General features: G+C 54.0%; 1 protein-coding gene across 1 annotated transcript; it reads right to left on the minus strand.

Moving 5' to 3' along the window:
- Positions 1-1,924: 1,924 nt before the first annotated feature.
- Positions 1,925-26,771, minus strand: MAPKAPK3 (mitogen-activated protein kinase-activated protein kinase 3). The gene is made up of 11 exons (XM_004676116.2): positions 26,659-26,771; positions 26,118-26,394; positions 9,828-9,967; positions 8,655-8,719; positions 8,153-8,232; positions 6,376-6,499; positions 5,128-5,203; positions 4,708-4,832; positions 4,208-4,293; positions 3,879-3,959; positions 1,925-3,270 (listed from the first exon to the last, which is right to left on the minus strand). The coding sequence occupies exons 2-11, from the start codon at positions 26,340-26,342 to the stop codon at positions 3,118-3,120; spliced, it is 1,155 nt and encodes a 384-aa protein (XP_004676173.1). The 5' UTR covers positions 26,343-26,394; positions 26,659-26,771; the 3' UTR covers positions 1,925-3,117.

A 26,771-nucleotide genomic window follows, 5' to 3' on the forward strand; every position in this document is an offset into this window, starting at 1 on the left:
CCTGTGTCTGAATAGGCTGTTGTCAGTATATGGCTCATCAGATGTCAGTTAATTGTCAGAGATTTGCTCCCATTTCACAGACGGCCACGCTGAGAAAGTGTGTGACTTGGCTGGCATCTAGTCTCCCAGCTCTGACTTGTGAGAACTGTACTTGACACCAGGATTGGGTTGTCGGCTTTGGACTGGGGGGGGGGGTTGCCACTGGCCAGGCTCTGATGGGCTTTTAAAAGTGGCCAAGCAAATGTGGGAATTATGGGGGCAATCCCCCAATCTCCCCTCTGCTACCTGAGCCACCTGAAAATGCCACAGTAGCAACCCCAAGACCTAGGCACATGAGGGTCATGCCCTCGCTTACAGCAGCTATAGGCCAAGAATGACCAAAGAGAATCCACCATGGGACTGGCATGCTGACACCTGAGCAGGTGCCTCCCCACTGAAACTACAGGTGGTGAGGGCCAGCCCCAGGGAGAAGCAGGTAGGCAGAGCTGAGCGTTTCAGAGTCCCTCTGTCCCCACAGTGCTGCCTCATCCTGGTCATCTGTCAGGCATCTTCCCCAGCCACTGGGGTATCTAATTTCCCTCTTTGGTTAACTCTTCCTTGGCACCTGGTTTCAAGCCACGTGCTTCCTTCACAGACCATGCCAAGACTGCAACTCAGCTTGTATGTGTGCTAGTTTGCTCTCATGAGTATAAATTCCCAGAGGTGAAACTTGTCCAAAACTTTCTCTACTGCCTCCCTTGCACCCAGCAAGGGTTCTCAGTACAGTGGGTGGTCAATAGCCAAGTGAGAGTCTATCTTCTCTGCAGATTTGCGACCAGATATTCTCTGCCTTTGTGTAGTCAGTCTTTCACTGGATAGAGCCCACTGCATAGATTGGCCTGAGCCACAGGCTACATGAGACCCCCCCGAATTCTTTGGGGGTGTCCAGGGGCCCTCTGGAAGGGTAGGCCATTCTCCTTGCAGCCCAGGGCTGGAAGCAGGGTCCATGAAGTCCCACATGACACTGCTCTGGAGAGCAGGCACTGTAGCATGAGACCCCATGGTGGAGAAGGTCTGATTTTCTGGTAGGAAGTCCTGAAGAGGTTTGAGGATGAATGGTTTTTCCCTTGAGCAACTTCAGGGCGGGCTCCTTCCTGACAGCTAAAGATGCTGGAGAACAAGGGAGTGCTAGGCACCAGCACCAGGAACCCCAAGAAGGACTTCACACACATCTTCCCAGACCCCCCACATGACTCTAATGGTGTCACTCGCACCATGCAGTTAGGGAAACTGAAGTGGGAAGCTGGGCTAGGGCGCAGCACACATCTCAGGAGAGCTTGCCAGTCCCAGTCTCCAAACAGCTCCACACCCCCCATGCCCCAGGGGAAGGGGATGAGGAGGGGGCTCTGAGGGTGCCCGAAGAGCTTTTGGAAAATGGAGGTTTTGAGATGGGAGCTGAGGGAATGCAGTACAGTCAGGGCCCCCCTCAGGGCTGCCGCAAGGGCTCCCGAGGGCTGAGGGTGCTCTGTTGCTGGAGTAGTCAAAAGACAGCTTCCAGCGTCCCGCCCCCGCCCCTCCCCGACATTCTTGCTGCCAAATGAAATCTGGCAGCTTCTGAAAATAGCTCAGCGCTGCAGCAGGCGCTCTGCCCGCCCTTCAGCAGGCTGGCAAGCAGCTGGGGGTGGCCACTGTGGGCAGGCGCTGGCGCACGCGGGGCGTGGGTGGGTGTCACACACACAGTGCACTGAGGAGGCAGAGCTGGGGGCATGGGGCAGCTGCCACCCCTTGGTTCCTCTGACCTTTCCACACCTGGAGTCAGCCTGGCACGTTTGGTAAGCCTGGAGCACGCTCTCCAGCAGGGGTGAAGTCACTGGTGGGTATGCACAGCTGCCGTTGGGTCACTTTTACCCCCTCATGGAGACAAACAGAAACCCAAGAAGCAGAGGAAAATGCCAACACGGTGTTTATTAATATCTGGAGGTAAAACCCAGTAATGTTGTCCTATCTGCTGTAGCCTAGGATTCCCCGGCCAGTGAGGTGCCAGGCACGGAGAACCAGACTGGGTGTTAGGCACTTGTCAGGCCCATACCAGGCCCTCAGCACCCTAAGGCTACCCTAAGTGTAGGGATACTTAAGCCCAGCCCAGTGAGACGGTGACCCTCTCTGCTCCGATTCAGGCTGAAGCCAGCACCAGACCTTCTAAGCACCACTCAGCAGCCCTCCCCCACCTCGGGTCTGACCTGGAGTACAGAAAGAGATCCCTGATTAATGAGGACATGCTTAACCCTGCCCCCACCACCTACATTAAAAAAAAAAAAAAAAAGACCAAGAGACATCCCCTGCCTTAACCAGGCTGGAGGATGAACCATTAGGGCTCTCCTGCCCAGGATCCAATAAGCAGGTGGGGGCAGAATTGTACTGGCTTTTTATCACAGTGACATTTCCAAAGTAGAAAAGGGTTAAAAATACCTTCCACCCTCAGTTGAGATGAGACCACTCTGGGTAAGGGCTAGTAACAGGATGATTGGGCCCAGGACTGAAGCGAAAGCTCCCAGGGTCCTGTGGGATGGGGTTGCAGGAAGACTGGACCTTATGGTCTCAGGAAGGCCAAGGACTTACGAAGCACAAGCCAGATGAGGGCGAAGCCTCCTGAAGAGCACAGAGGCACCCTCAATTGCTCTTCTCCCTCCCTCGCTCACTCACTCACTAAGCATTCATAGATAGCAACATCCCTGGTCACCATGGCAACCAAAGGCCAAAAACCTTTCTCAAGGCCAAACTCATCTGCCCACCCTATGGGGTGGGAGTGGAAGGGGGGCTTCATAGAAGGAAGGAAGCCCAGACACAATTCCCAGCGGCCTAGAAAGCCAAGGCCATGCCCCAGTGCGGATGTAGCTGTTACTCTGGCCAAAGGTGCTGTCACTGCAGCAGGCACTCGTTGGCCCCCAGGCTCGGGCTTCACCGGCCAAGACTCTAAAAGAGGCCTGAAGTCAGGGTCCCCCATCCTGAAGCTCAAAGCGACGAATTTAAAACACAAGAAAATAAACATTTTGTTTAAAAAATGACTCTGCCCGCTGGCTCAAGGCTCAGTGCATTCAGGGCTCCCCCAGGCGGAGAAGGTCTCCAGAGTCCCCTGAGCTACTGGTTGTTGCAGCCCTGTGAGGCCAAGGAGCTGCCCGCCTGCTTCTTTCTCCGCTTGTTGAGGAGTCGGTTGTTGGAGGTCTTCAGGTCCTTGATCTTCACCTGGTCGTAATCCACCCTCATGGTTGCCAGGGCACTGGTCATCTCCTCCTGGGGACAGAGAGTGCGGGAGGTGACCAGGCAGTACTGACCTCAAGGGCCACCCTCCTGCCTGGGCAGCCCCTAACAACGTCTGCAGTGGCAGTGACCTCTGCTGCCCAGCACCTCCTGTGTGCCTGCACTGGCCCTTGCTGAGATAGTCCTCAGTACAGAAAGGGGCTACACAGAAGCAAGCAGCAATGTCACCTGCTCAGAATCACAGGCTCTGCAGGGGACACCACCTGCTGGAAGACACTAGGCACTAGGGCCTGAAGATCATGCCCCAGGTGCCCCAGAGGCTACCCTAATGCTCAAACCTGGCCCCTCCTGAGTCTAAAGCCAGGCGGATCACCCTTGTAAATGTTGGTACAGAAGGGCTTTATCACCAAAGCCCTTCCACTGAGCCCCTGACCCAAGACTCCTTCACTGGGGCGCCTCACCCTGAAGGGGATAGGGTGGCCCAGAGCGCTGAGCACCGTGGTACAGCTGTTAGTGCAGTCACCCACCCCTGTGCTCCAGTGGGGGGAGGGTCTGGGTAGCCATCACCCTAGAGCTGCAGCTCTGTAAGGGAGTCCCTTTTTCCAAACCCCCCCTGGAAAACTGAGGCCAAATCCACCCACCTTGACTTCATCCCAGTGGTCTTTGTCCTCCTGCAGCACTCGGGCCGTGTGGAGCGGGGTCTGTGGCACCACCATGGATTGCTGCGAGGAGCCCAAGCCAGAGGTTAGAAGCTGGCACAAGACTGGCTCCCCCAACCAGAGCCCTTTCGTCTAGCTTCAGCTGAAACTGAAGGCGTCTGTCTGGAGCAGTGGAATACTCAGGCTGAAGCTGCAGATGCGGCACCACCACACATCTGACGCCCATGCCCGAACCTCCAGAGCAACCCCGTCCTGCTGGCAGCGTGTGCCGGCTCACCACCCTGGCTGCTGTGGCACAAGGAGGCACTCACGTTGATCCAGGGATGGTTCATGAACTGTGTGATGGTCAGCCTCTCTGTGGGGTCTGTCTTCAGCAGGAGGCGAATCAGCTGCTTGGCTGGGGAAGACGGGGAGCGGTGAGGTGGCAGAGATCCCCAGAGCAGTCTCCCCACCTCTCCCCACAGACCACATGCTCCATGCAGGTAGATGCCACATGTGCTCCCGAATTCCTAACTCACAGAAACAGTGAGCCAGCTACTTGTTTTAAGCCAGCAAGTGTTAAACAGCTGGCAGTACTGTACAGGGCAGACTTGCTTGTGGTCCCAAAAAGGGAAAGGATGACTGAGCCACAGGCATCAGCGGGAGCTTGGAGGAGGCAAGTTTTGTACCCACTTGCAGAGACTAAGGTGGAAAAGGTGAGGTGACTGGCCTGGGGTGGCTAACACCAGCAGGTGGTTAACACCAGCACAGCATCCCCAGAATGAAGGCAGGAGGCCAGGTGGAGCAAGCTAAGGTGGAAAGGTTCACTCACCATCCTCAGACACCTCCGACCACTCAGGTTTGGGGAAGCCATACTGGCCCAGGCGGATCCTCTTCTTCATCCCCGGGGAGATGGCCTGGCCCGTGTTGGAGTAGAAGGGTGGGAAGCCGCATAGGCTGGGGAAGGGGGGAGGTGATTTGGCACAGGTGTGGGGGCAGTGTTAGGGTGGGCCCCTTCTCCACCCCAGTCCCTGATTGGCAGCCAGATCTCTGGACTCCGGGGCACAGGCCCTAGGCATGGGAGGCCTTCAAGCAGCCTGAGGAAGGGTGTCCCTTGACCAAAAAGGAAGGGCAGCCTGCAAGAGTAGTAGCCCGCTTAAGTCCCTCACCAAGCAATGTAGGGCTAAGAAGTGGCACTGGGGGTACATAGTAGAGGGTGAGGGGTGCAGGGAGCAGGGGTGGTGGTACTCACAGGATGTACATGATGACGCCCAGGGACCACATGTCACATGACTTGTCATACTTCTCTGGACCTAGGACCTCAGGGGCTACCAGGGCAGAGGGCACAAGAAGATTCTCAGCCCCAAGGGTCTTTGAGCCCAGGTGGAAACCTGAAGCCTGGGCAAGACGGGGAGAGGTGCCCAGGTTGGGGGTGGGGCAAGCAGACTGGTGTCTAGCACCTTCAGGGAAGGAGCATGTGTGTGAAGTTAAGGGAGGAAAAACAACTTCCAGCAAGGAAAAAAAAAAAAAAAACACCCGCTTTTAGTCTGAATTAAGAAATGCTAATTCCCTGGATCCTTCAGGCTTCAGCCTTAGTGAAGGAGAAAGCCAGCCCAGGGTTTGTTAGGGTCTTGCCACAGGCAAGAGGGTCTCAGCTCACCCGCTGCCCTGGGTTCCTTGCCTGCCTGAATGCATAGGTCATGGAGACAGAGAGGTTGGAGTAGGGCTCTGGATTTCACTGTTGGCTTGGCTACCACCCCATAAGGCTCTGGTCTTTCAGTCTGTGCAATAAGATAGGTAGCCAGAAGATCCTGCACTTAAATTACTGCAAAATACATCCTGATAAACAGTGTGCCAGTTCAGCTTTCTGGGGACTTCCCACCCCTTAATGAGCTTTCTCCGAAGGCCTCTCATAGGGTGAGAAGCCCTCAGTCAAGTGAGTTATCACCCTGCTCTCCAGAGATACTTTCTGGGAGCTGCCCATTCACCGGGAACTCACAGGGGAATTTTTCCAGGAAGCCTGTGTGTGTGTATATCCCTGGGTCTCACCTGTGCCCTGGCCTAAGGGACCCCCTCCCACAGGCAGGAGGCTGGCGCCCTGTATCCCTCTAATGTAGGTGGAAGGACCTGCCCACTTTCTGAATATGAATCCCAGGAAGATTAAAAACTAGAGAAAAACAACCACGGTTGGGCTCTGTCCCAAGCTGATGGCAGCCTTTTATCACGTATATATTTAGAGCTGCTGTGATGTCATTCAGCTCAGAGGCCACAGTCAGAATTTTCCTGGATCTATTTTCAAAAGCAGAAGCTTGAGATTGGGAGAATATTTTTGCAGCCTCTGTGCACTCCCCCCCACCCCCACGTCACTGCCTGCATTCAGACAGAATTCTCCACCTCCTTCCTTACTGGGCTTTAACCCTTTGATTTCTGCAGTTCACCAGCTGCCCTACACCACAGCTGATGTGGGTAGGGAGGTACAAACCACGTCCCAAGGACTCACCCACATAATAGGGAGTATAGCAGGGTGTCCGTAGAGCATTCTGGGTAGTCTCCTTGGCAAAACCAAAGTCAGTGAGTTTCAGCACTGCATCTCTCTCCTTTGATGTGTACAGCAGGTTTTCAGGCTGGATCAGGAAGAGAAAGCATCATCTGGAGTTAAGTGCCAGGTGGAGGCTGAACCCCAAGGTGATCTTCAGCCAGGCTTCCTCCCTCCTTCAGTCTAATGCAAGAGAAGCAGGAGCCATCTCATTAAAAAGACCTGAGCCTTGGCTAAACTGGAGAAGATCAAGGTGGCACGGAGGTCACATCTCCATTTGCAGAGGAGAAAGTAAAGCAGATGTTCAGCCGAGGCTGTGAATAACCAAGCGCCACAGAGAGCCAGGGGCAGGACCTCCTGAGCAGAGCTGGTGATGTCATGAAAAGCCAAAATGAGGGTTCTGGGGGAAGGCAGCTCATGAGTCAGTCGCCAACAGAATGAGCCAGCAGAATAGCCCAACCTGACGATGCCCAAAGGGAAGGCCCTTCTGTGTAGGCTCCAGAGCCATGCAGGGGTAATCCTTCCTGGGGGAGGAGCACTGGGCACTGAGGCCTGAAGCAGAGGGGAGGTCAGCATAGTGGAGGTGATCCTGAAGTTGGCTTTTAACCATCTGTTTATTTAGGCCCATGGAGAACAGTAGGAGGGAGCCCTCAAACATGCTGAGGTGGAAGCATGGGGTATTGGATGAGTTCTGATTTGATGTCAGTGAAAGGTATTCCCCAGGTTCTATTTGAGATGGTTTGACTTTGGCTTGGAATGAAAACAGGGAAGCAGGTTTAGTCTACAGGAGGGCATCGCCTTTGAAAAAAGCAGTTTTCTCCCCTTAGGTAAAAGGAGGCGAGGGCCAAAATAAAGCAAGGTTCAGAGGTGAGTGTGCTGCAGCTGCACTTGTATCTGGAATCAGAGGGTAACTATATGACTTGGTGGTACTCATCCAGAAGAAGGACCTGCTGTAGCCGCTGGACCTTCAGTATTCCCTCTGGCCAGCGCTAGAAGAAATAAGGAGGGAAGTAAAGTGGGGGGTGGGGCCAAGCACTGGGTCTGGACAGAGGCCCGGGAGTTGCAGCTGCTGCTGTGACGGTGACCAGCATGTATGTGCAGACATGGGTGGGCACACATGTGTGCATGAATGTTACATGGGCTATCTCGGTTTACATTTCATCCATCTGATCCTGATGTCCTTCCTGGGTAGGAATTTGGAAAGCTGAGACTCCAAAACATCGCTCAAGTTTATCTACTAACGGGGTAAGCGAGATCAGAAACTGGGACTACCTCCGCTCCTTCCTGCAGTGCCCAGCAAGTGGCTTCTCCCCTTTAAATGAGGATGTTAGGCAGGCTACTCCTATTGTGACCAGGCTGTTATTTCACAGCTGCTCCAGCATGTCAGGCACACCTTTCCTAAGGCCAGGAACACTGCATGCTCACCAAAGATCTTGATGAATAAACAAATGAATGAATCCCATACAACGGCATGGCCTCACTTTCCCATCTAAAGTGCCACAGGGCTGGATGAGGATTAAATGAGATGCTAGTCAGGTCCTACTGGCTTGGCATAAGTGCTCAGTCATTCTTACTGCTATTGGAATCACACTATGCTTGAAAAAAATGAGACTACAGCAGGGTAAGTATGCTTCTCCACGGGAGAAGAGGCGAAGAACAGGCTGGACCAGAGGACAAAGGCTTGAATGTCAACCAAGGAACTTCGTCTCCAACCCCCACAAACCGGATCCTGGAGCCTCACCTTGACATCTCGGTGGGCAATGTTCTGGCTGTGCAAGAACTGGATAGCCGTACCAATATCCCGCATGATCTCTGCAGCTTCTGCACAGACAGAGGAGGTCAGGGATGCCAGTCAAAGGTCAGATGGCTCTCAAGCTCTCATCCCCCTTGGGCCATTACAGCACAGTTACAGCCCTCCTCCCACCCAGGAGCTGCATGCCATACCCCCACCCCAATCACCCTAGCTTCTTTTGGGGATGCCTCTACTTCACCTGGCTCTCTTTCCTCGGGACTAGGCTACATCCCACCAGCTCAGAGGCTGGTTGGCTCCAACAGACCTCTACCTCAAGGCCAAGGCGAGTCCATTTCCAAGAAGCTTTCACAAACTCACAGAACCCCTTGGAGGATGGATATCCCACTCTTGTTTTGGGTAGACTGAGGCACAGAGAGGCGCAGGGCCTCATTTAGTATGGTCCATCCATACCAGCCCAAATCCTTGCAATAGTCCAGGAGCAGGAACATACCTCTCTCCGTGAAAGCCTGGTCACCACGCTCTTGAATCCTGCTGAACAATTCACCACCTTCCATGCTGTAAGAGAAGGTGAATAAGTTGGGAGGAAACAGGCATCAACTCGCCTTGCCCCAAATCATGGGCCCAGGTCTCAGGCCCAACTGTTTTCCCCCCGGGAACAGTCACTGTCACCCTCCCTCTGCAGAACCTGTGGTATGGTGGGCTGTGGGTTTGATTGCGCTGAACTGAACTCTTAGAACTAAGAAGGGTGGGAGCTCAGATCTTTGCCAGGGAGCTCCTGTGTTCTGGCTGACACTGTTTCCACCTGGCTGAGGCTTGGACAGCTGCAACCCCATCAAGTCTCAGTTTCCCAAAATGTGGGAAACATCATCAACATCATCAATATGGCCAGTTTTCTGAGTATCTACTGTGTGCTGTGCCCTGGACAACCGTTTTGTATATGTTGCCACACGCCGTCGGACTGCAACTCCCCTCCCTGAAGCTCAGTTTCCTATTTCATAAAACAGGGATTATGACAGTAACCTCACAGAACAGCAAAGAACATGTAGAAAAGAGCTAAGCGCAGGGTGAAAGCTACAGTAAGAGCTACATTTTACATGTGAATTATAGAGATTCAGAGACTAGCAGCTGCCCAAGGTCCCACAGCTACTGAGCGGCAGAGCCAGGGTCTGTCCCTGAAATCTGACTCAAGCGCTGGCTACCTGACAGACATGGAGGGGCAGGAGGTCTAGGCCCAGGGCCCAGAGTCTGAGGAATATTAGGGCTGAGCCATGCAGGTGGAGAAGGCTGCTGGTTCTAAGCCCTGGTCACTCAGCATCCAGAGGGACCACAGGACACGAGTGGGTAGGAAGGAGAAGCCAAGGGAACTATGACGTCCTACTCTCCCTTTAATTCCTCTCCCCCACATTCACTGGCAGCCCATTCAATCCCTCCTCCCAGGGCAGAACTCATGCCCTGGGAAGCCATATCAGAGCCCCTGAAGTTTCCTTCACCCTTGTGGCGATGTACTCCATGGGCAGGACTGGCAGCTGCCCCCTCCGCTCCATTCAGGGGCCGGGAGCCTCCTGAGCAGCTAACTCAAGAAGAGGGAGGGCCCAGAAGAGAGGCGAGGGGCTGGTGGGCACAGCAGTCTTCCTGAGGTGCCGAGGCCGGTGGCTCAGCCTACCATTCCATGATGATGAGGAGACAGCGCTTGCCATGGTGCATGTTCTCATACACGTCCAGGATGCGCACAATGTGGGGGCCGCCCGAGGCCTGCCAGTGGTGGTCCACCTCCTGCCGGGCCTTAGGACTGTCATACAGGAGCTGAGGAGAGTGAGCACAGACAGTGTCAGGATCACAGCCAACTTCCCCAGCAGACACCCAGATGGTGCCTCTTTGCAGACAAGGACAGTTAAGCTCAGAGAGGTCTATGCTGGACCCAAGGTCACGCAGCTTAGAAAGGGGCAGGATGGATTCAAGTCCAGGCCTCCCAGCCTTGTGGCCGGTAATGCTCAGACCTGATAGCACATCACCTTCAGGCAGTCTGGCTGGTGGCTCAGGGAGACTCCAAGAGAGGGACTCAGGCCAGGAAGCCTGACCTCCCTTCTTGGAGGCAGCATAGGAGGTAGAAATTATGTGGGTTTTGCAGTTAAATGACACACCAGCTGCGGGACCCAGTTCAGGGGCCACACATCCCTCAAGCCTCATTTTTACAATGGGGCAATACAGTGGCAAACAGGATGGGAAGTGTACATGGGTGGCACATGGCACAGAGCAGGCCTGCCCTGTGGGCCTCAACCTGCGCCTCTTGTGAAACAAAGTAGAGGGTGCAGGAGGAAGGGTGGGAGAGGAAAGGGCGCCCTGCAGCCCTCAGCATGACCAGGAGATTGCTGGAACATAAAGGAAAGCTTCCTGTAAGGTGCTGAGGGCTGAGTCTGCCAGTCCATCCCCTCAAGGAACCAGGCCCAGAGTGGAGGGAGTCAACACCATACTCCTCCTGCAGAAGTGAGGGTAATTAAAACTTCACCTTGTCTACGAGTGGGTACAGAAATAAAACTGTCACCACCAAGAAAACCTCTTCTAAAATGAGATGCTTGGTCACGACCACCCAGTCAGTCCCCAGCTTACAAGGGATTTTGCAGCTTCCCCGGAGCTGCTGTGTGGGGCTGGGATGGCACTGCCGCCTTCGCTGACTGCCCCAAGGTGACCAGCTAGACCCTAGAGACCAGAGCATGAGGGGCGTGGACCCGGAAATCGTCTGGGGTCGGAAGGAGTGGGAGAGGTGATAGCCAGCGTGGTATGATTTTGGTCTGAGACTGAATTCCTTCTATGACGTGGTCTGACCGCAGGCAAATATTCACAGCACCAAGCCACAGCCCACAGCTCTGTAAAATGGAGTAATAAGAGAGTCATCCCCACAGGATGCATCACAGCAAAGCCGGCATCAGGGAGGCGGGCGTCAGGCTCCTTGCTCAGGTCTAACTCAGCCCTGGGCTACAGCTGCCAAATATAAGGCCAATCATAGGAAATGAGCAAGCGCTGCAGCAGGCCAGCTGCGAGGTGGAGTAGGAGGAAGAGAAGCCAGCATGGGGGTGCTCAGAGGCGGGGGGGGGGGGGGGGGGGGGGGAGCCGGGACAAACCAGCCCCCACAGAGCTGCTCACCGGAGGCCCCACCACATTTGTTTCCCAGTTGAGCATGGCCGAGGAGGGAGCAGAGTTGATGCCCAGATTGGAGCTTCAGATCTGCCCCAGCCTGCTGGGCAGCTGCAGCACCTGGGCAGCCCTGGCCACTGCCCTTGCTTCCTCCTCTGAAGGTGGGGACAGCCAGGGCACTGCGCAGGGCAGGCTCCAGGGCGAGCTCACCAGGCAAAGGTGATGTGGGGCAGGGCGCTATCTCAGGGAGGGGAGAGGAAGGTGGCAGGCTGCCCATGGCCGCCTGGGTGCTGATCCTCCCCCTCGGGAGCGCTGGGGCCACAACAACCCTGGCCTGGTAGTGCAGAGCTGCACAGGCCCCTTCATCAGCTCGGGGCCCTGCTCCCTTACCCTGTCTGGACTGCAAGTGCGTGGAGCTGCTGTACACATACACCCCCAGCCTAGAGACCATGGGTCCCTCACTCCTGCTGCCTTGGCCTCTTCAAACACTCCTCAGTGCCCACGCATTTTGCTCTCAGTGCTGGGGGCAGAGAGGCTCATTTCCCTCACTCACCATGCCAGCTGGTCCCCATGTGTCCTTAAGTGTCTCTAGCCAGGGGGAGCCCAGTCTTCAGCTGCAGCACCCAAGATACACCACTCTCCCTTCCTGCTCTGTCTTCTTTGCACCCTTTTTTCTTAACCCCCCAACCTCTGTTCTTCCCTAGTCTGACCTGATCATGTCCGTTGGGGACCCTGGGCTGGCTCCTAAATGCCTTCCTCACTTGGCCCCGCTCCAGCTTTTAACATTACACTAAAGTCCTTGCTCACAAAGTCCCAAGACCACACCGCTGGAAGGCTTTTGGTGGGGTCTCAGCCACCTCTGTCTCTCTGGCTTTCTTCACCTGTGCCCCTGCCAGTCTAAATCCTACCCCTACCCTTCTCCAGATAAAAGGCACCCCTCCGCTGGCATCCGGGGCTTGCCCTGCTCTCCCACCTCATTTCCTGCTACCCTGGCCCAAAACTCTTTGTTCTGACCAGTCTGATGTACTCTGGTCCCCAGCAGGCTTCACTCTCTCAAGTCTTCACTCTTCCTCTGTCTCCTCTATTGGGTCACCTCCTTTTGAGGAACATTCTGGACTTGGATCCGATGTCTCCTTCTCTGGAAGACTTCCCTCCCAGCACTTCCCCAATTGCTTTGACCTATGCACCTCTTGTGAGACTGGAAACCACTTGCTTGAGGGCAGAAGCAGGTCAGGTTAACCTGGCCAGCTGGGGTCTAGCAGTAAACATTGTGCCCCTGAACATAAAGGATGGGCAGATGGGCATAGGGCTGGAAGGAGGTGGTATAGGAGGGCGAGGAGGAGGAAGATGGCCTCGTGGCCTGGCCAGCACTCTGGGTTTGGCTTAGGTGGAGGAGCAGTGGAGCTGCCCAAGATGGAGCCCCTTAGTGCCTCCCACCATGCTCAGTCCATGCTCAGCAACCCATTCCCCACACGAGTACAACAGCCCTTCTCTGAGTGCACGGGCCTGAGGCAGACGCAGCTGCAGGCCGAGAGCTGTTCACAGGGGCAAAGTCCCGACCTCATGCCACTCAGACTCAGTTGCCAAGATACCACTCTTAGCTCCCAAGTTGACCTTGAACATGGCCGCAAATCCCTGAGAGCCTCAGTTTGCGCATCCTTCTTCTCCAAAACCAGTCTTACCTTCCAGAGGTCCCTTCAATGTCACCGCCTCTAAAGGGGTCCCTGCCCACCCTTTCTAAAAAGGTCCTCAGTGGTTCCCTGTTCCCCTGTGACCCTGTATTTTTCCTTCTCTATATGCCATGCTCACTGGTGAAAGCTTTACAGACTGCCAACTGCACAGGTCTCAAGAGTCCAGTGTAATGAGCTTTGACTACTGTACACACGCCTGTGACCCACACCCCCATCAACACAGAAAACACTTCCAGCTTCCCAGAAAGCTCCCACGTCATCACCCTTTCCCCTCCCCTACAGCGCTTGCTCACAACCTGCAATTAGCTCGTTCCTTTGATAACTCTTTAAGCAAACACACACTTATAGATATTGTACTTTCCATGTGCCTGGCTCTGTTCTGAGCACTTTATAAATATTAGGAAGAAAGGAATTCATTATCACCATTCTTTAGCTGAGACATGGTGGGGGGAGGGAGGGAACTGGCTGGTCCCCCATCAGGCCACTGTTCCCTAGTCCAGGCCATCGCCTCGCTGCCTCCCTCATCAGACTGCGGGCTCGGCAGGGCAGGTCTAGGTCTCAGCACTGGGGCGTGGGGTCTGGCACACTGGCTAAGATGGTATTTATATATTTAATGAACAACTCTGTAAAGTGGGGTAAGAGGAAGAAACCCTCACAACCCATCAGAAATACAGAATAAGATTAAACTAAGGAGGATCCTAAGGAGGACTCACCCGGTGAGAGATACGACACCCTAGAAAACCTGCTGCCCGTGTATAACTCACCCAGCCTCTAGAAAACCAGGCTTTACCTCCTCCTCCAGGTGTCCATCTTGACACAAGGCCACTGCTACGAGTTGGCTTCACTCGTGCAGGTACAGGATAGCAAATATCCTTCTTAAAAGACATCCCCATCATCCCAGCATGGGACTAGGAATGCGATAGGAGACCAGGGGCCTGGGTTATGCTCCTGTTCTCACTATGACCTGGGGCCAGGCCTTTGTCTCGCTGGACTTCTGTTTTCTCATTGTTAAGCTGTAGGGTTTAGGCTAGATTAAGAGGAGTGGTGAGGGAACCTCTGGACAGGGGATCTTTGCAAAGTACATACTATAGCCATATTCCCACATCACTTCCCACATGAAACAACCCTGGGTCTCCAAGAGCCCCCCTCCAAATGCCTGAGCCTTATGGAGTCACCTGGTGTCCTGGTCCCCAGGCCCAGCTGACCTGAAACCCCTAGCCTTGCCTCATGCCCACCCTACATCCCCTAGACAACCCTCCTGTCCTCAGGGGTCTCAATTTGCAGATTGAGGCCTGAGAGGATCCAGGAGGATGGGCCAAAGTTCTAGCTTCTGCCTGAGAAGTGCCCTTCCCCCATCACTCGTGAATTGAAACCTGGCTCTTGTGGGTGGTGTGGGCCCCACTAGAGTTGAACAGGCATCGAATGACAACATTTCACTGAACAAATAACACTGCTCTGACCTCAGGCTTTGATGAAGTGGTTTCCACCTCTCCCCTCATTCTTCTTACCCACCCCAACCCAGATGGCTGAGACCCCTGCCAACACCATCGGACAACAGACCCCAGCAAAGGTAGAGGAGATTAGGGTTCATGTCCCAGACACACACCTGCCTGCACCCCTCCAGCATCACCGGGTGAAATGGGAGCCCCAGAACTGGCCTGACTGTCTCCCTACCTCCACTCTGGGCCCTTCCCACCCATGACAGGACTTACATGAAGGTGGAGGAATTTTTTTTTTTTAAGATTTATTTATTCATACAGAACTGGGGTACAGGCCAGAGATGCGGAGGGTGAGAGGATTCACCAGAGACAGAGTGGGAGCAGAACAGGCAGATGGACGAAGTACACTGCTGAGGGGAGCAGCGGGCGGGTCAGGAGAGGTCTGCCACGCCATGTGGTCACCTCCGGGGCAGGCGGGAATCGAACTCATTCGGAAGCGGCCTCAGATTCTCAGTGCTGGGCTTTAACCCGCTGCACCACCAGGGAGGGCCCGGAATTTTTGAGTTCAAGAACTGGGAAAACAACAGCAGCACTTGCCTATTTGAAAAACAATTTGCAGTTTACAAAACATTCTCCTTTCCCTTATCTCATGGGAATACTGGTGCCACCCTGTGAGGCAAGCAGGGTGGGGACCAGCAGCCCTGATTTACAGATTGAGGCCAGAGAGGATCCAGGAGGATGAGGTCATTGCCCTGGGGCACCCGGCTAGGAGTATGGCAAGGCAGAACAGAAGGAGAACAGAACATGACAGAGAACACCCAGACAACCCCTCCCTGAGGGAAATGAGAGGAGGGGGTGGCCCGAAGTTGGAGCAGGGCAGGTCAAAGCCACTGCTTGCACAAGACTCGGGAAACTTGTTCTGAAATAAATGTATGCATAAGTGTATGGGTGTGTGCAAGAGAGGGGTATGCGTGTGGGGGGACAGAGTGTGTGTACATGGGAACACGGTGCCTGTATGCAGAGGGCTGCATGCACGGGTGTGATGGTGTAGGGAATATGGGGGTGAGGGTTTTAACCATGGGTGTGCCTGTGTCTCCAGCCTCTGCAATGTTGCCTTTGTTTTAAAGATTTATTTATGGTTACAAGAACTGGGGTACAGGCCATAGGTGGAGGGGGTGGAGGGGGGGTGAGAGGACTCACCAGAGAGCAGAACAGGCAGATAGATGTACTGAAATGCACTGATGAGAGGAGCAATGGGGCAGGGCAGGAGAGGTCTGCCATGCCATGTGGGTCACTTCCCTGGCCAGAAATTGAACTCATGCTGTAGTGGCTGCAGATAGCTTCATAGTGCTGCACTTTAACCTGTTGCACCACCAGGGAGGGCCCCTGCAATATGCCTCTGAATCAACGGAGAGTAGGACCCATTCATTTGTTCATCTAGTGTTTTCTATTTCTCTGAAGGGCACAGAGAGGAACCCAAGAAAGACTAGGGGTCTTGTTGCCACAATCAACCAGTGACAGTCTTGCCCAGACAGGTGACAAACCTCCTCTCCCACAGAGACTCCAGCAGCTTTTGCCCAGAGCTATAAAAAGACAGTTCTCTGCCTTCTTAGAGCATCGAACGGAGCTGGGATATTGATGTTGACAGAAAGACAGCCTTGGGACCTGTCCCAACACCCTTCTCTAATCAATTCCCAGCCCAGGGAGGGTGATCTATCCAGACCCACAAGCCAACCCCCTCCTCTGCCCTCCAACTTCTACATTCCCAGTCAATTAATCTGCAGCCCCAGCCAACCTACTCTGTGGACTGTGCCGGAACACCCACTCCTTCCGGGGAAGGGAGCTGGTTTGTTATCTTTCCCATCAGTGAGGCAGTAGCAAATTAAGGACCATCAACTGTGGATTTCACTAAACCCACAGCCTGACAGCCCTGAAATAAAGAGAAGCTCTTGAAGGACAGTGATACCCCCAATACCTTTTTTACCCCATGGGCCACCACAGGACCCATTATTCCCATATGCCCTGATCACTGATAAGGGAATTTCTGGAATTTTATCATTCTAAAATATGGTAGAAGCCCCCCAAAAAAAGTCAGATTCTCTTTAGAATGAAGAGAAAAATAAAATGTACTAGAAAACCAACTAAGTGCATAGCTATGATTGAGTACAAATTTCAATTCTGAGCTTCTTAGAAGTCTTAGCAAATTAGGATGCCAGGTAGGTTTTGCTGCTTTTGACCACCCATGGAGAGAAGCATAGTTATGGATTGAAATTCTTCCAAGGCCAAACCCTAAAGAGACTTAGCATCAGGAAAATCTGACGTTCTGGCAATATCTTCAACAATAATGTCACAAAAGCTACAGAAAGAATCAGCACACATATTTCATTTGGGTCCCCCACAAAGACTGAGGCGCCCGCAAGGCACTAACCTCGGCACACCAAGATACGTATTACCAGGTCCTTTACTTTCTTGGGGTTCTAGCTTTGTTCCATGCCAGGGGATGGAGAGAAGAGGTGTGAAGAAATGGTGTGTCCCCGACACCTTTTCTGCCTTCTTGGGGGTCTCGTCCCAGCTTCAGGCACCGGGCAGACTGGAATACCCAAGGGCAGCATTTCTGGGCCATGGATGAAACTGCAGTGCACACACTCAGGCAGGACTGAACAGGGCTAGAGGAAAACCCAGGCCTGCAATTCATTCTTTAATCTGTCTTGGGGAACGCTTATGCTTGACAGAGGGAGGCTATGGGTACCTGGAACCTGCCATACTCCCAATACTTGACTGGAATTTTCAACTCAGGATATCTAAGATCCTGTCTGGCTCCCAGCTAAGTGGTTATTTGGGGTTATTTCCCCTTGGGGAACATGGCTTCTCATTTTATGAGCCATTACTGGAAAAGCAGGATTCATATTAGTCAGTTGTCGAGACCACTCCTGCCTCACACTTGGCACCAATGAGGGTTGTTAACATTTTTCCCCCTGGCCCCAAGCCAGCTGGGGTGACTTGCTGGCTGTTGTGCCCACACAGGGCAGAGGACAGAACCTCAGCCTGAGAGCAGATGGCAGGGAAGGGAAGTTACAAACCCATCTCAAGCCCAGGGTTCAGAAGCAGGAATTTCCTTTTTCAGGCCTCTGTATCTTCCTTTTACAGCCAGAATCCTCTGCCTGCCTCTAACCTCCCTCTCCCTGCAAGGGGGCTGGTGCTATTTGAAGAGCTACCGGTAGTGTCAAATGTAACTTCTTAGCCACAGTTTCAAATTAGAGCCTCAGACTTGTGCCATTATTCTCTCACACACTCATTTTCCCAGCTTTAGTAGCTCATTAAAGGAGCTAATGGAACCAATTTTACAGCTATGGATTAGTTGGCCTCATGCCAGAGAGCTCACTTCATTAAGTTCAGACCAGATCCTGCCCTCCAGGTCATCCTGTCCATTTCCCTCTCTTCCTAAGTCCCAGGGAGGTCAGCTCACATGCTGTCACTGACCCCAAATGCTTAGCCCACAGCTGGATGCTCAGGACTGATGGAGCAAGTCAGTGCTCCTACCCTCTTCTCTCCCCCGGTACCTGGTCAGTGCTATGCTGGACACAAGGCTGGAGGAGACACCACCTCAAATGGTGCTCACCCGAGAAGAACCAGCATCCTCTTTTTAGCTGTGTGAAACTGATTCTTAGAATATTAGTATCCTGCCCCAAGTCACACAGCTGGATCGTGGGCTTCAAGACTTCAACTCAGACCTGTTGGCTTCTAGATAGAGGGGATATGCCGATAGCGCCTTAGTCTCTTGTATCTGCAGTCACAGGGCCTGGAATGGCTTATTCTGGCAACATCAGCCAGGGGAAACCAAGTGGGGAGACCCAGCCACTTCTCCCCAGAGCCTGGCCCCACATCCTGGGTCAGAAATAATGTCTTCTTGATGATCCCTGCTCATGAAGAGACAAACCTCAGCCATGGAGTCAAGTATCACACACAGTGATACCTGCATAGCCAGCACAGGGGTTCAGAAGGCAGTGGCCTCCCTTCCTAAGTAGGGGTGACCAGGCCAAGGAACCAGGCCCCAGAGGCCCCTGCTAAGCCCCAAGTCAGGCCATGCCTCTGGCCAGTGCTGGGGAGAGGGGACTGAACACCTACCTCTGAGAAGAATGACAGCTGGTTTTGCTCCCCCGAAGGAAATGTCACACAGATGACACAGAAAAAAAGAAGTGGGGATGGACTGGACCGGCCCCACAGGCAAGGTACAGAGACCCCCGGGGGCCTTCTGACCCCATCCCTTTCCACACCCAAAGACTTGCTCTTCCCGAAGCCAACATGTTATCTCTCCACACCTCTCCCACTTCCTTTGCCTGCATCCCTGTCCCTGCAGCTTCCCACACAGGCCTAGGTGTGTGCAGGCAGCCACCATCCTACTCAGGCTTCTCCTGGGGGAGGCAGGGGCACTGGCTACCCAGCCCCGCTGGCCCTTGGCCCCAGGCCCGGCTTCCTGTCTTGATCATGTTCAATTAAAGGACTCCCAAGATTTCAAGACCCAGCTAGCGCCTGGGAAGCTCTCCTGATTGCTGATCATGTCCCGGAGTCTAGACATAGGGAAGGGGAAGAAAGCCCAGCCCTGTGGGAGACCAGGCTGGCAGCCTGGCAGCACTGAGGGATATCCCTGCTGCAGAAATGGGCTGCAGTGACTCATCACCACTCTTAGACCTTCCTAGGATGAAGACACCGCAGGTTCAGCCTGACTCAAAGATCTAGCTGGTCCGCAGAGGACAGTGCAGAGGATCTTTAGACCTGAGTCATAACCCCAGAGCTCCTGCCCTGAGGAGAACACAGACCATAGGTGTTCTCAGGTGCTCCCCTCGCAATACCACCTACTGCTAGCTTAGGTGAGGCATCTTGGGGCACCCTCCATACCCCCTACTAATAACAGCAGTCCCAGCAGGAGGTAAGGTGGGCTCCACCTCCTGCCTGCTTCCCTGGCACTGCCTATAGCCACTGCCCATCAAATGACACCAGAGGGGCTCTTGTCAAGCCGAGGGCCCAGCTCCCACCTTACAGATAGTCATACTGTGGTCTGGTAGAGGGACCAGGCTGAGGCTGGCACACAGGGAGGGCTGGCTGAGAGTTGACTGCCAGATGAGCAAAGGTTCCAGCCCAGCCTGGACAAGTCCCTGCTGCGTGACCCTGCGTGAGTTGCTCTGCTTTTCTGAACTACAGTCTCTCCATTCATGACGTGGAGTTATAAAATCTACTTCTAAAGTCTGCTGTGTTTGTGCTTGGCACACAGGAAGCACCCAAAGAAAAGTGGGTACTCTTATTTTCATCCCCTGACCTCTGTGCCCCCCACCCATGCCCCACCACTGCCTGGCGGAGAGGATGGAAACACAGCAGCCAGTCGCTTGTTAATACTGGGGGACAGCTCCAGAACAAGCTATGAGTCTCTCATAAAGACTGAACCCTTAAGAATGGGATGATGGGTGTGGTTGACCAAGCTCAGGCCCCTGACACCTCTGAAAATAGCCTCTGAGTTTCCCTGAGGTGAGAGGATCAAGAGCAGGATACAGGACAGAGTCAGCTGCTCTGGGGTGCTCACCCAACTAGCAGGGGCTGCGCCCAGGCAGTTTTGCCCTTTGTAAGATGGAAGCCAGTTGTACCTTTCGTCTTCAGCCCTCCCAGCTCTTCCACGGGCTTTTCCGGCTGGCTCTGTGGTGGTAGCCCAGGTCAGACCATAGCCTCATGTCTTCCCAACCTCAGCCAGGGACCCCTTGGGAGTCATAGAGCTCCTGGCCCTGCACTGTGTCCCAAGCAAAATTCTCAGACCACCGAGTCATAAAAGGAGAGCAGGGGCAGCAGCCATACCCCACAGGGGACTCCTCAGATTACGGTGTGCCCAAATGCTCCCCACACCACTGCTCTGGCTGCCAAGGCCACCTGCACGTGGTCAAGGCTGCCGGCGAGAGGGGACAATGAGTGGCATAGGTTTAGTCAAGCATTTCTCCTTCCTGTCCTATCCCCACTCTACCGAGGGGTGGGGGCTTGCAAGGTGACTAGGATGAGCCCCCAGCACCTGACCAGCTCCCCAATGTTACCCACCTGCCCTCAGCCTGCCAGGCTGCAGAGAAAGGGCCCAGCCAAGCCTGAAACCCATGAGGTAGATATTGAGTGACAAGACCCGCAGGACAGAGGATGGAGTGACAGCAGCTAAAACAGCTAGGAAAGAAAAATGAGAGGAACCAGGAGGCAGAGAAGACAAAGCACACGATGGGAAAGCAGCAAAGACAGCCCATGTGCAAAGGAAAGTCAACCCTAATTCCCTCCCCCCCAACCCTGCCCCACACACAATCAACGTTCTCTGTCTCCAGCCTGTCCTGTGCTGAAAAGGCTTCCTAGAAAAGGCTTCCTAAGCGCCTTGTTACCCCCAACAGAGGCCTCATACTCCAGCTCTAAGAGAAACCTCCTCTGGTCCCCCACAGCAAGATTTTAATCACAATTGCACAGGACCTAATCCACTCAGTTTCAAAGAGGCAGAAGGAGCAGCCCAGACCCCAGAGTTCCTGTGCCTCCCAGTCAGGGGCTGGCTTCCCAAGTATAGGGGGAGTCCAGGCACTGGTCCTCATCAAGTCCAATAATGCGCCACCAAAACAAAAAGGCACCCAGACCATCCTAAATGAAAATTCCACCCCCTGAATGCACCTGCTGGCCCGTGCTACCTCAGAGCAGGAACATAGCAATAATTATGGCCACCAAAGCTGAATCGCCCCCCATCATATGTTCAAACCCAGAGCTCAAAACACACTGCAATAACAATGGTTTTGCAAAAAATTCTGAAACTGCCTTTTGTCCAAGGTCACCTGCAGAGAAGCAGGAACATTTCATAGAACAAATGGAAGCAACAGCAGTAGAACCAGTGTTCTCCTGGGAATACATGGGAGTCGTGGGAGCCATGGTCTCACTGCCCCGAAAGGAGCGGGCTCACCCACCCAGGAAGACCTTGCTACCCACAGCACCCTTACCCTGATGGCACAGGTGTGCTGGGAATGCCCCTGGCCTCGGGATGACTGCCATATTCAGTCCTTGTCTGGTGGCCATCACCTTCAGACACACGGCAGCCAGTCGACAGGCTGGGAGCAAGGGAGGCCTGGGGGCTGCAGAGCCAGAGCTGCTCTAAAGGGTGCTAGCCCACGGAAGCCCTGGAGAGGAAGATGAGGGAGCCAAGTAGGAAAACATCTTTTCCAGTGCAAACCTCAGCAGAGATACAACAGAACTCGGTTGTCATGGAGACTAGACCCTTCCCCCACAGCCTGAACTGAATAATGACAGCCCAGGGATCCTAGAAGCCCACAACACCCCCAACAATAGTGATCCATGGGGCCCTGGTGATGCCATGAAAGAAAGCTCTGGGGGAAGGAGGGAGAATTTTTGCCCACCTAGTGAGAGAAGGTATGGAAGATAGATGGAGGCTTCTGGGGTGACGTATAAATCTTAGCTGTGGGCAAACAGAGGAGAGTCACCATTGATTTTTTTTTTCTCCTTGTCCTTCAATGCCCTCCACAAAGGTCTCTTCCTCCAGAATCCTCCCATCTCTCCATGGTCTTCTAGCATTTGTCCGGGTCTGGGCACCAGCCCCACTGAGATCAGCCAGGGCCCCACCGGGATCAGCCAGGGCTCCACGGGATCAGCCAGGGCCTCACCGAGATCAGCCAGGGCCCCACCGTGATCAGCCACGACCTCACTGAGATCAGCCAGGGCCCCACTGAGATCAGCCAGGGCCTGTGAGTCAGGAAGTCATGCTCCAAAGCAAGTCTGAGCTCTCCACACCAGCTGGCCACACCCACCCTCTGCTCTCCTTCGTCCTCCACATCCTTCAGCCTAGAGGATGGGATCAAAACTGCCAGTCTCTGTCAGGAAGCTTCCCCTGCCCCAACCCAGATACAGTTTCTTCTTGCCTACTTGCCAGCCTGACTTCCTGCCTGTGGACTCTGGATTCAGCTAGATTGGGCTTTTCTGAGGGTCAAAGGCTTGGGGCAAACCACACAACTTTTCTGAGGTGGCCCCACAGTCATCACAGTCCTTGTGTGCTGGCCTAGTGGCACCTCCCGTCTGTCCACAGGAATAGACTCGTGTACAGTGAGGCGAGCGGGGCAGAGGGAGCAAACAGCAGCAGTTTCACTCGAGGCCTGACAACGCCAATATCCTTCCAGAGACCAAGTCTAAAGACCCTCTCACAACTCCAAGGATTTGCATGAGGCATGAGGACTAAGACTCAGGCATCAAACCGCCCAGGTTCATATTCTAGCCCTTCCATGGGGCCCTGGTTATGCACCTTGGGCAAGTCTCATTTGAGACTTTCTGAACATCAGCGTTTGCACAGTAACAGCAGTGAGGTAAGACTGCTCACGCTGTGTGCTGCGGACAGGACCTGCCAGAGAGCTAGCGACTTATGAGAGTATTAGAATCCGTAACACCAGGGCTCACAGCCTGGAGAGCTGCTATGTTTCTGGGTGAGATGGGAAAAGAAACTGGAAGTCCCAGCAGAGGGGATCCTGACAGTAGGCCAGGAAGACAGCTTCTAAAGCTGTGAGCAAGGCCAGCTGGCCAGGGTGTGAAACCTCTCAAAATAACCCACTCTGCAAACTCCACAATGCATTTTCTAGAGGATCATCTGACAGGTCTGGAGAGGAGTGAGGGGATGGCCATTGCCAAATGAGAAAGTCCCTGGCCTACATGGTGGCCCCACCCAACTTCAAAGCCAGCTCACAGCACCAGCTCTGACAGGCCAGCCCTGCCCAGACAGCAAAGCAGGAATCTCCTGGGCATGGATACAGTACCCTACCAGTTCCCGTGCCTTGACTAAAAAGAAAAGGAGCCACTGGGAGCCCGGGGTCAGGGGGAAGGACCCTCAGTCTCTGAAGTCCAGAGAGCAGGGGAGAAAGACAACTACCTCTCCAGCCACATGCAAAACACTCCCATCTCCTTAAGGCTTTTATTGTTTTTATTTATCTAAGTGCCATGGTCATGTCTGCCTGCCAGTGAGCCTAGGGTCACAAGTGTGCTGACGGCAGACATGAGGGGAGGGGATCCTGGCCTTTGCTACACCATCCCCCCCCCCATAAGGGTGGGGTGACTGGTAGGAGACAGGTCTATAGGTGTCCAGTTTGAATGAAGCTGAAGGGTGTCAATCAGCCAGTTAGGCCTGGGAGTTAGGCACCCCCATACTTGGCAGACAGTGCAATTCCCCCCAAGGGGGCAGCAGCCAGAGCTGAGGTGGAATGCAAAGTGGAATGGCTCCACAGGTGGCAGGAACCAGCCTCGGGAGGGAGCTGCTGAGTGTGAACAAGGCCAAGATGGACCAAGTCGGTGGGCAAGAGGTTGAAGGAAAGGAAGAGGCCTGCTCCCTCAAAAGAAGACTGCTCCTTTAGGGTCCCCCTGCAGGAACAATAGCTACAAGTGACCGCAGCTCTTCTTGTTTTATGAGTGTCTGCTGCATTCCCAGTTTCATGCTAAGCAGTATCTGCCATCTTGGGCAAGAGAACTGAGAGGAAGGGCATGGAGTAAGGCCAGGGCAGCGTGGGCCACCAAAAAGGGCAGTGATGACCTGAGCAAGTCCAGGCTACGAGATGAGGGCAGGCCAGCTGGGGACCTAGGGTGCAGGTCAGGAAAGAGAACTCAGGGCCTCTACCTAAGCTGACCTGGGGCAATTGGGGAGCAAGCTAGCAGAAAGACGGCTGACTCCAACAAGTGGACTAGCTGAGCTACCTGAACCCAGACCTATGTGCTATGGTCCCCAAGTGTTGACCTTCCTGACAGAGAAATGGGCAAAGACAAGAAGGCGTTGGGGTGGGGCCACATCTAATCCTTGTTCTCTTAGAGCCAGGTCTGGAAAGTCCCAAGTCAGTAGTCATTGCCATGTTCACCCTTAAGGTCTAATGAGGAACAGTAGAGAATCTGTTCTAGGACTAGTTCCCAGTCTAGAACAAAGAAGGCATTGAGGCCCTGGATTCGAGAGGAGGCGCTCCGGGAGTTGTTGCGATCTGCAGTTCCCCCAAGTCACTTGTCAGACACTGCACCTATGGCGAAGGGCCTAAGCCCAGCCCTACTTTAAGCTAGGGCTGCCCAGGCCCACAGACTCTGGCCTCCCACTCCATTGTTGCCTTTATCGTGGCCTCTAAAGCAACACGGGGCTGGTAAGAGCTAGCAAGGCCAAAAAACTGGCATTAAGAAGAGGTCTCTGGCTTCAGCTGCCCATCACCCTGGACCTAGTACAGTAGAAAAAGCTAAAATGATGCTGAGGGAGAAGTGATGAGTCTCACTTCTATTTCCTTTATCCCACCCCCCTATCCCTAATCAAAAAAGCCACCTTTTCCTTGAATGACTCAGATTGTCCTATCTGGGGCTCCAAAAGACCTCCCCTCCCACTAAGGGGTTAGCAGGTAAGGAAGCTATGCTGAGACTGAGCCTCACCTGCCCAGCCTTGAGCCCCTGCTGTACCCATCCTCAGGATCATCTCTGAGACCACCATAGGTAAATAACCTCTTCTATGAGCTCTAATGCCCTTGAGAAAGACAAAGGCCCAGGTTCCTGCTCAGATACTTGCTGGCCCTGGGCCCTAAGTAAATCCTGCAGCCTTTCCAGGCCTGCAGCAGTCCTTGTTCCAATTACTGTACAAATAACATCTTTTTCCAAGTTCACACCAACCCCTCATCTATCCCCCTGAAAAGGAGTAGAACCTGTTCTCATGAGTCTAGGGTCTAGTCTAAGGTCATGGAGGTGACAACCGCAGGCCAGAGATTAGAACCGTATCTGTAGGAATTCACACTCAGGATCGTAATTACAATCTCTATAAAATGGGAAGATTCTTTGTTATACTCTAACCTCCAAGAGTCACTCTTCTTGCCATGTTCTACCCACTCTGGTAGCCATTGGTACAAGCTGCAGCTGAGTAAAGTTCCCAGCAATGATAGATTCAAGGGATTCTGGATATGGGCTGTGGTCTTGGGCTTAGAACTATGTGGCTTAAACCAGAACTATGTGGCTGGATCAGCCCCCCTCCAACCCCCTGGATTCCACCTGTATTAGAAAGGTTTCAGTTTAGGTCTCCAGGGAGCCTGTGACATGACAGGGGTATATGACTAGTCTGCTCTCTGCCCAGGAACCAGAGAGGGTGATGCCTGAAACAGGGTCTGCTACTTTGAACATGAGGTGGGAGACTCAGAGCCAGCAGCAGCCTCCTGTTCCGTGGGTAAGATGGATCAGCCTCGCCCACCATCCAGCAAGGCTCCCAACATTCCAGCCCATATAGGAAGGAACCAAGGAGAAAGTAGCTCCAGTCCAAGTCCAGACACTCATCTTCAGGTGTAAAGAAAGACCCATTCTAGTCAAAAGAGCTTCCAGGGAAAGGCAGCCAAATTGAGTGAGGGCCTCCTTCCTTGGGCCTGACTGCAAGCCACTCCTTCTCTTCCAGGTAGAGCAGGCGCTAACCATTCTGACTCCACCTCTTGCTCCTGGGAAGCAAGCTTAACTAGGTTAAGCCTTGGTTTCCCCATCTATAAAGGAGGAAGGACCAGGAGCCTACCCTTATAAGGGATTATGAAGATGAAGCATGAAGCAGAACATGAAAAGCTTAGCAGAGGCACAGGACAGATCTTGCAACCCGCAGACCGCTGCTGTTGGGCCCTCCTGGGCACCCACGTGGCAAAGAGGGTCACTGACCTTCAGGGCACACTTCTGCCCAGTGCGCAGGTGGAAACACTCCAGCACCTTGCCGTTCACACCCAGACCCAGCACTTGTTTGGACAATTGGTAGTCATCAGTCACTGCGTACTTCTTGGGCTCCCACCGCCCCCCGAGATCTGGAGCGCCCGGAAAGCCAGGTCCGCAGGATGCATCTGGCGGGGGCGCAGGGACCCCCTGTTCCTCTGCTGTCTCTTCATCCATGGCCCCCACGGGGCGCTCAGAGGTGCACCCAGCCTGGCGCGTCCAGGGCCACCTGGGTGAAAAGCGAAGAATGAGTCCCACCCAGACTCTCCAACTCTCCCCAGGTTGGGGGGGTGGAGTGGGGGGCGTGTCGGGGGAAGGGGGCTGAGCCAAACTAGGCAGTGGGCCGCAGACAGGGCTGTCAGTAGAAAGGCAACTGCCTGAGAACACTGACGTGCGGCAGAGGGCGGCACCTATTAAGAGGAAAAGTGGCCCAGCTTGGAATGGCCGTGAGCTCTCGGGAGCAGGGGGCGGAAAGGGCCCGATGAGGGAGTACCTGGTGGCAGTACTCCTGGCGGCGGCGCCGGTAAGGGGCAGGGGCAGCGGTCTCGGAAGCCCCGGGCCGCGAGCGCTCAGAGCCCAGTCGAGCCGCCCGTGGCCCACGTGACC

Source organism: Condylura cristata, unplaced genomic scaffold, assembly GCF_000260355.1.
Source record: "Condylura cristata isolate star-nosed mole 26May11 unplaced genomic scaffold, ConCri1.0 scaffold00004, whole genome shotgun sequence".
Taxonomy (NCBI): domain Eukaryota; kingdom Metazoa; phylum Chordata; class Mammalia; order Eulipotyphla; family Talpidae; genus Condylura; species Condylura cristata.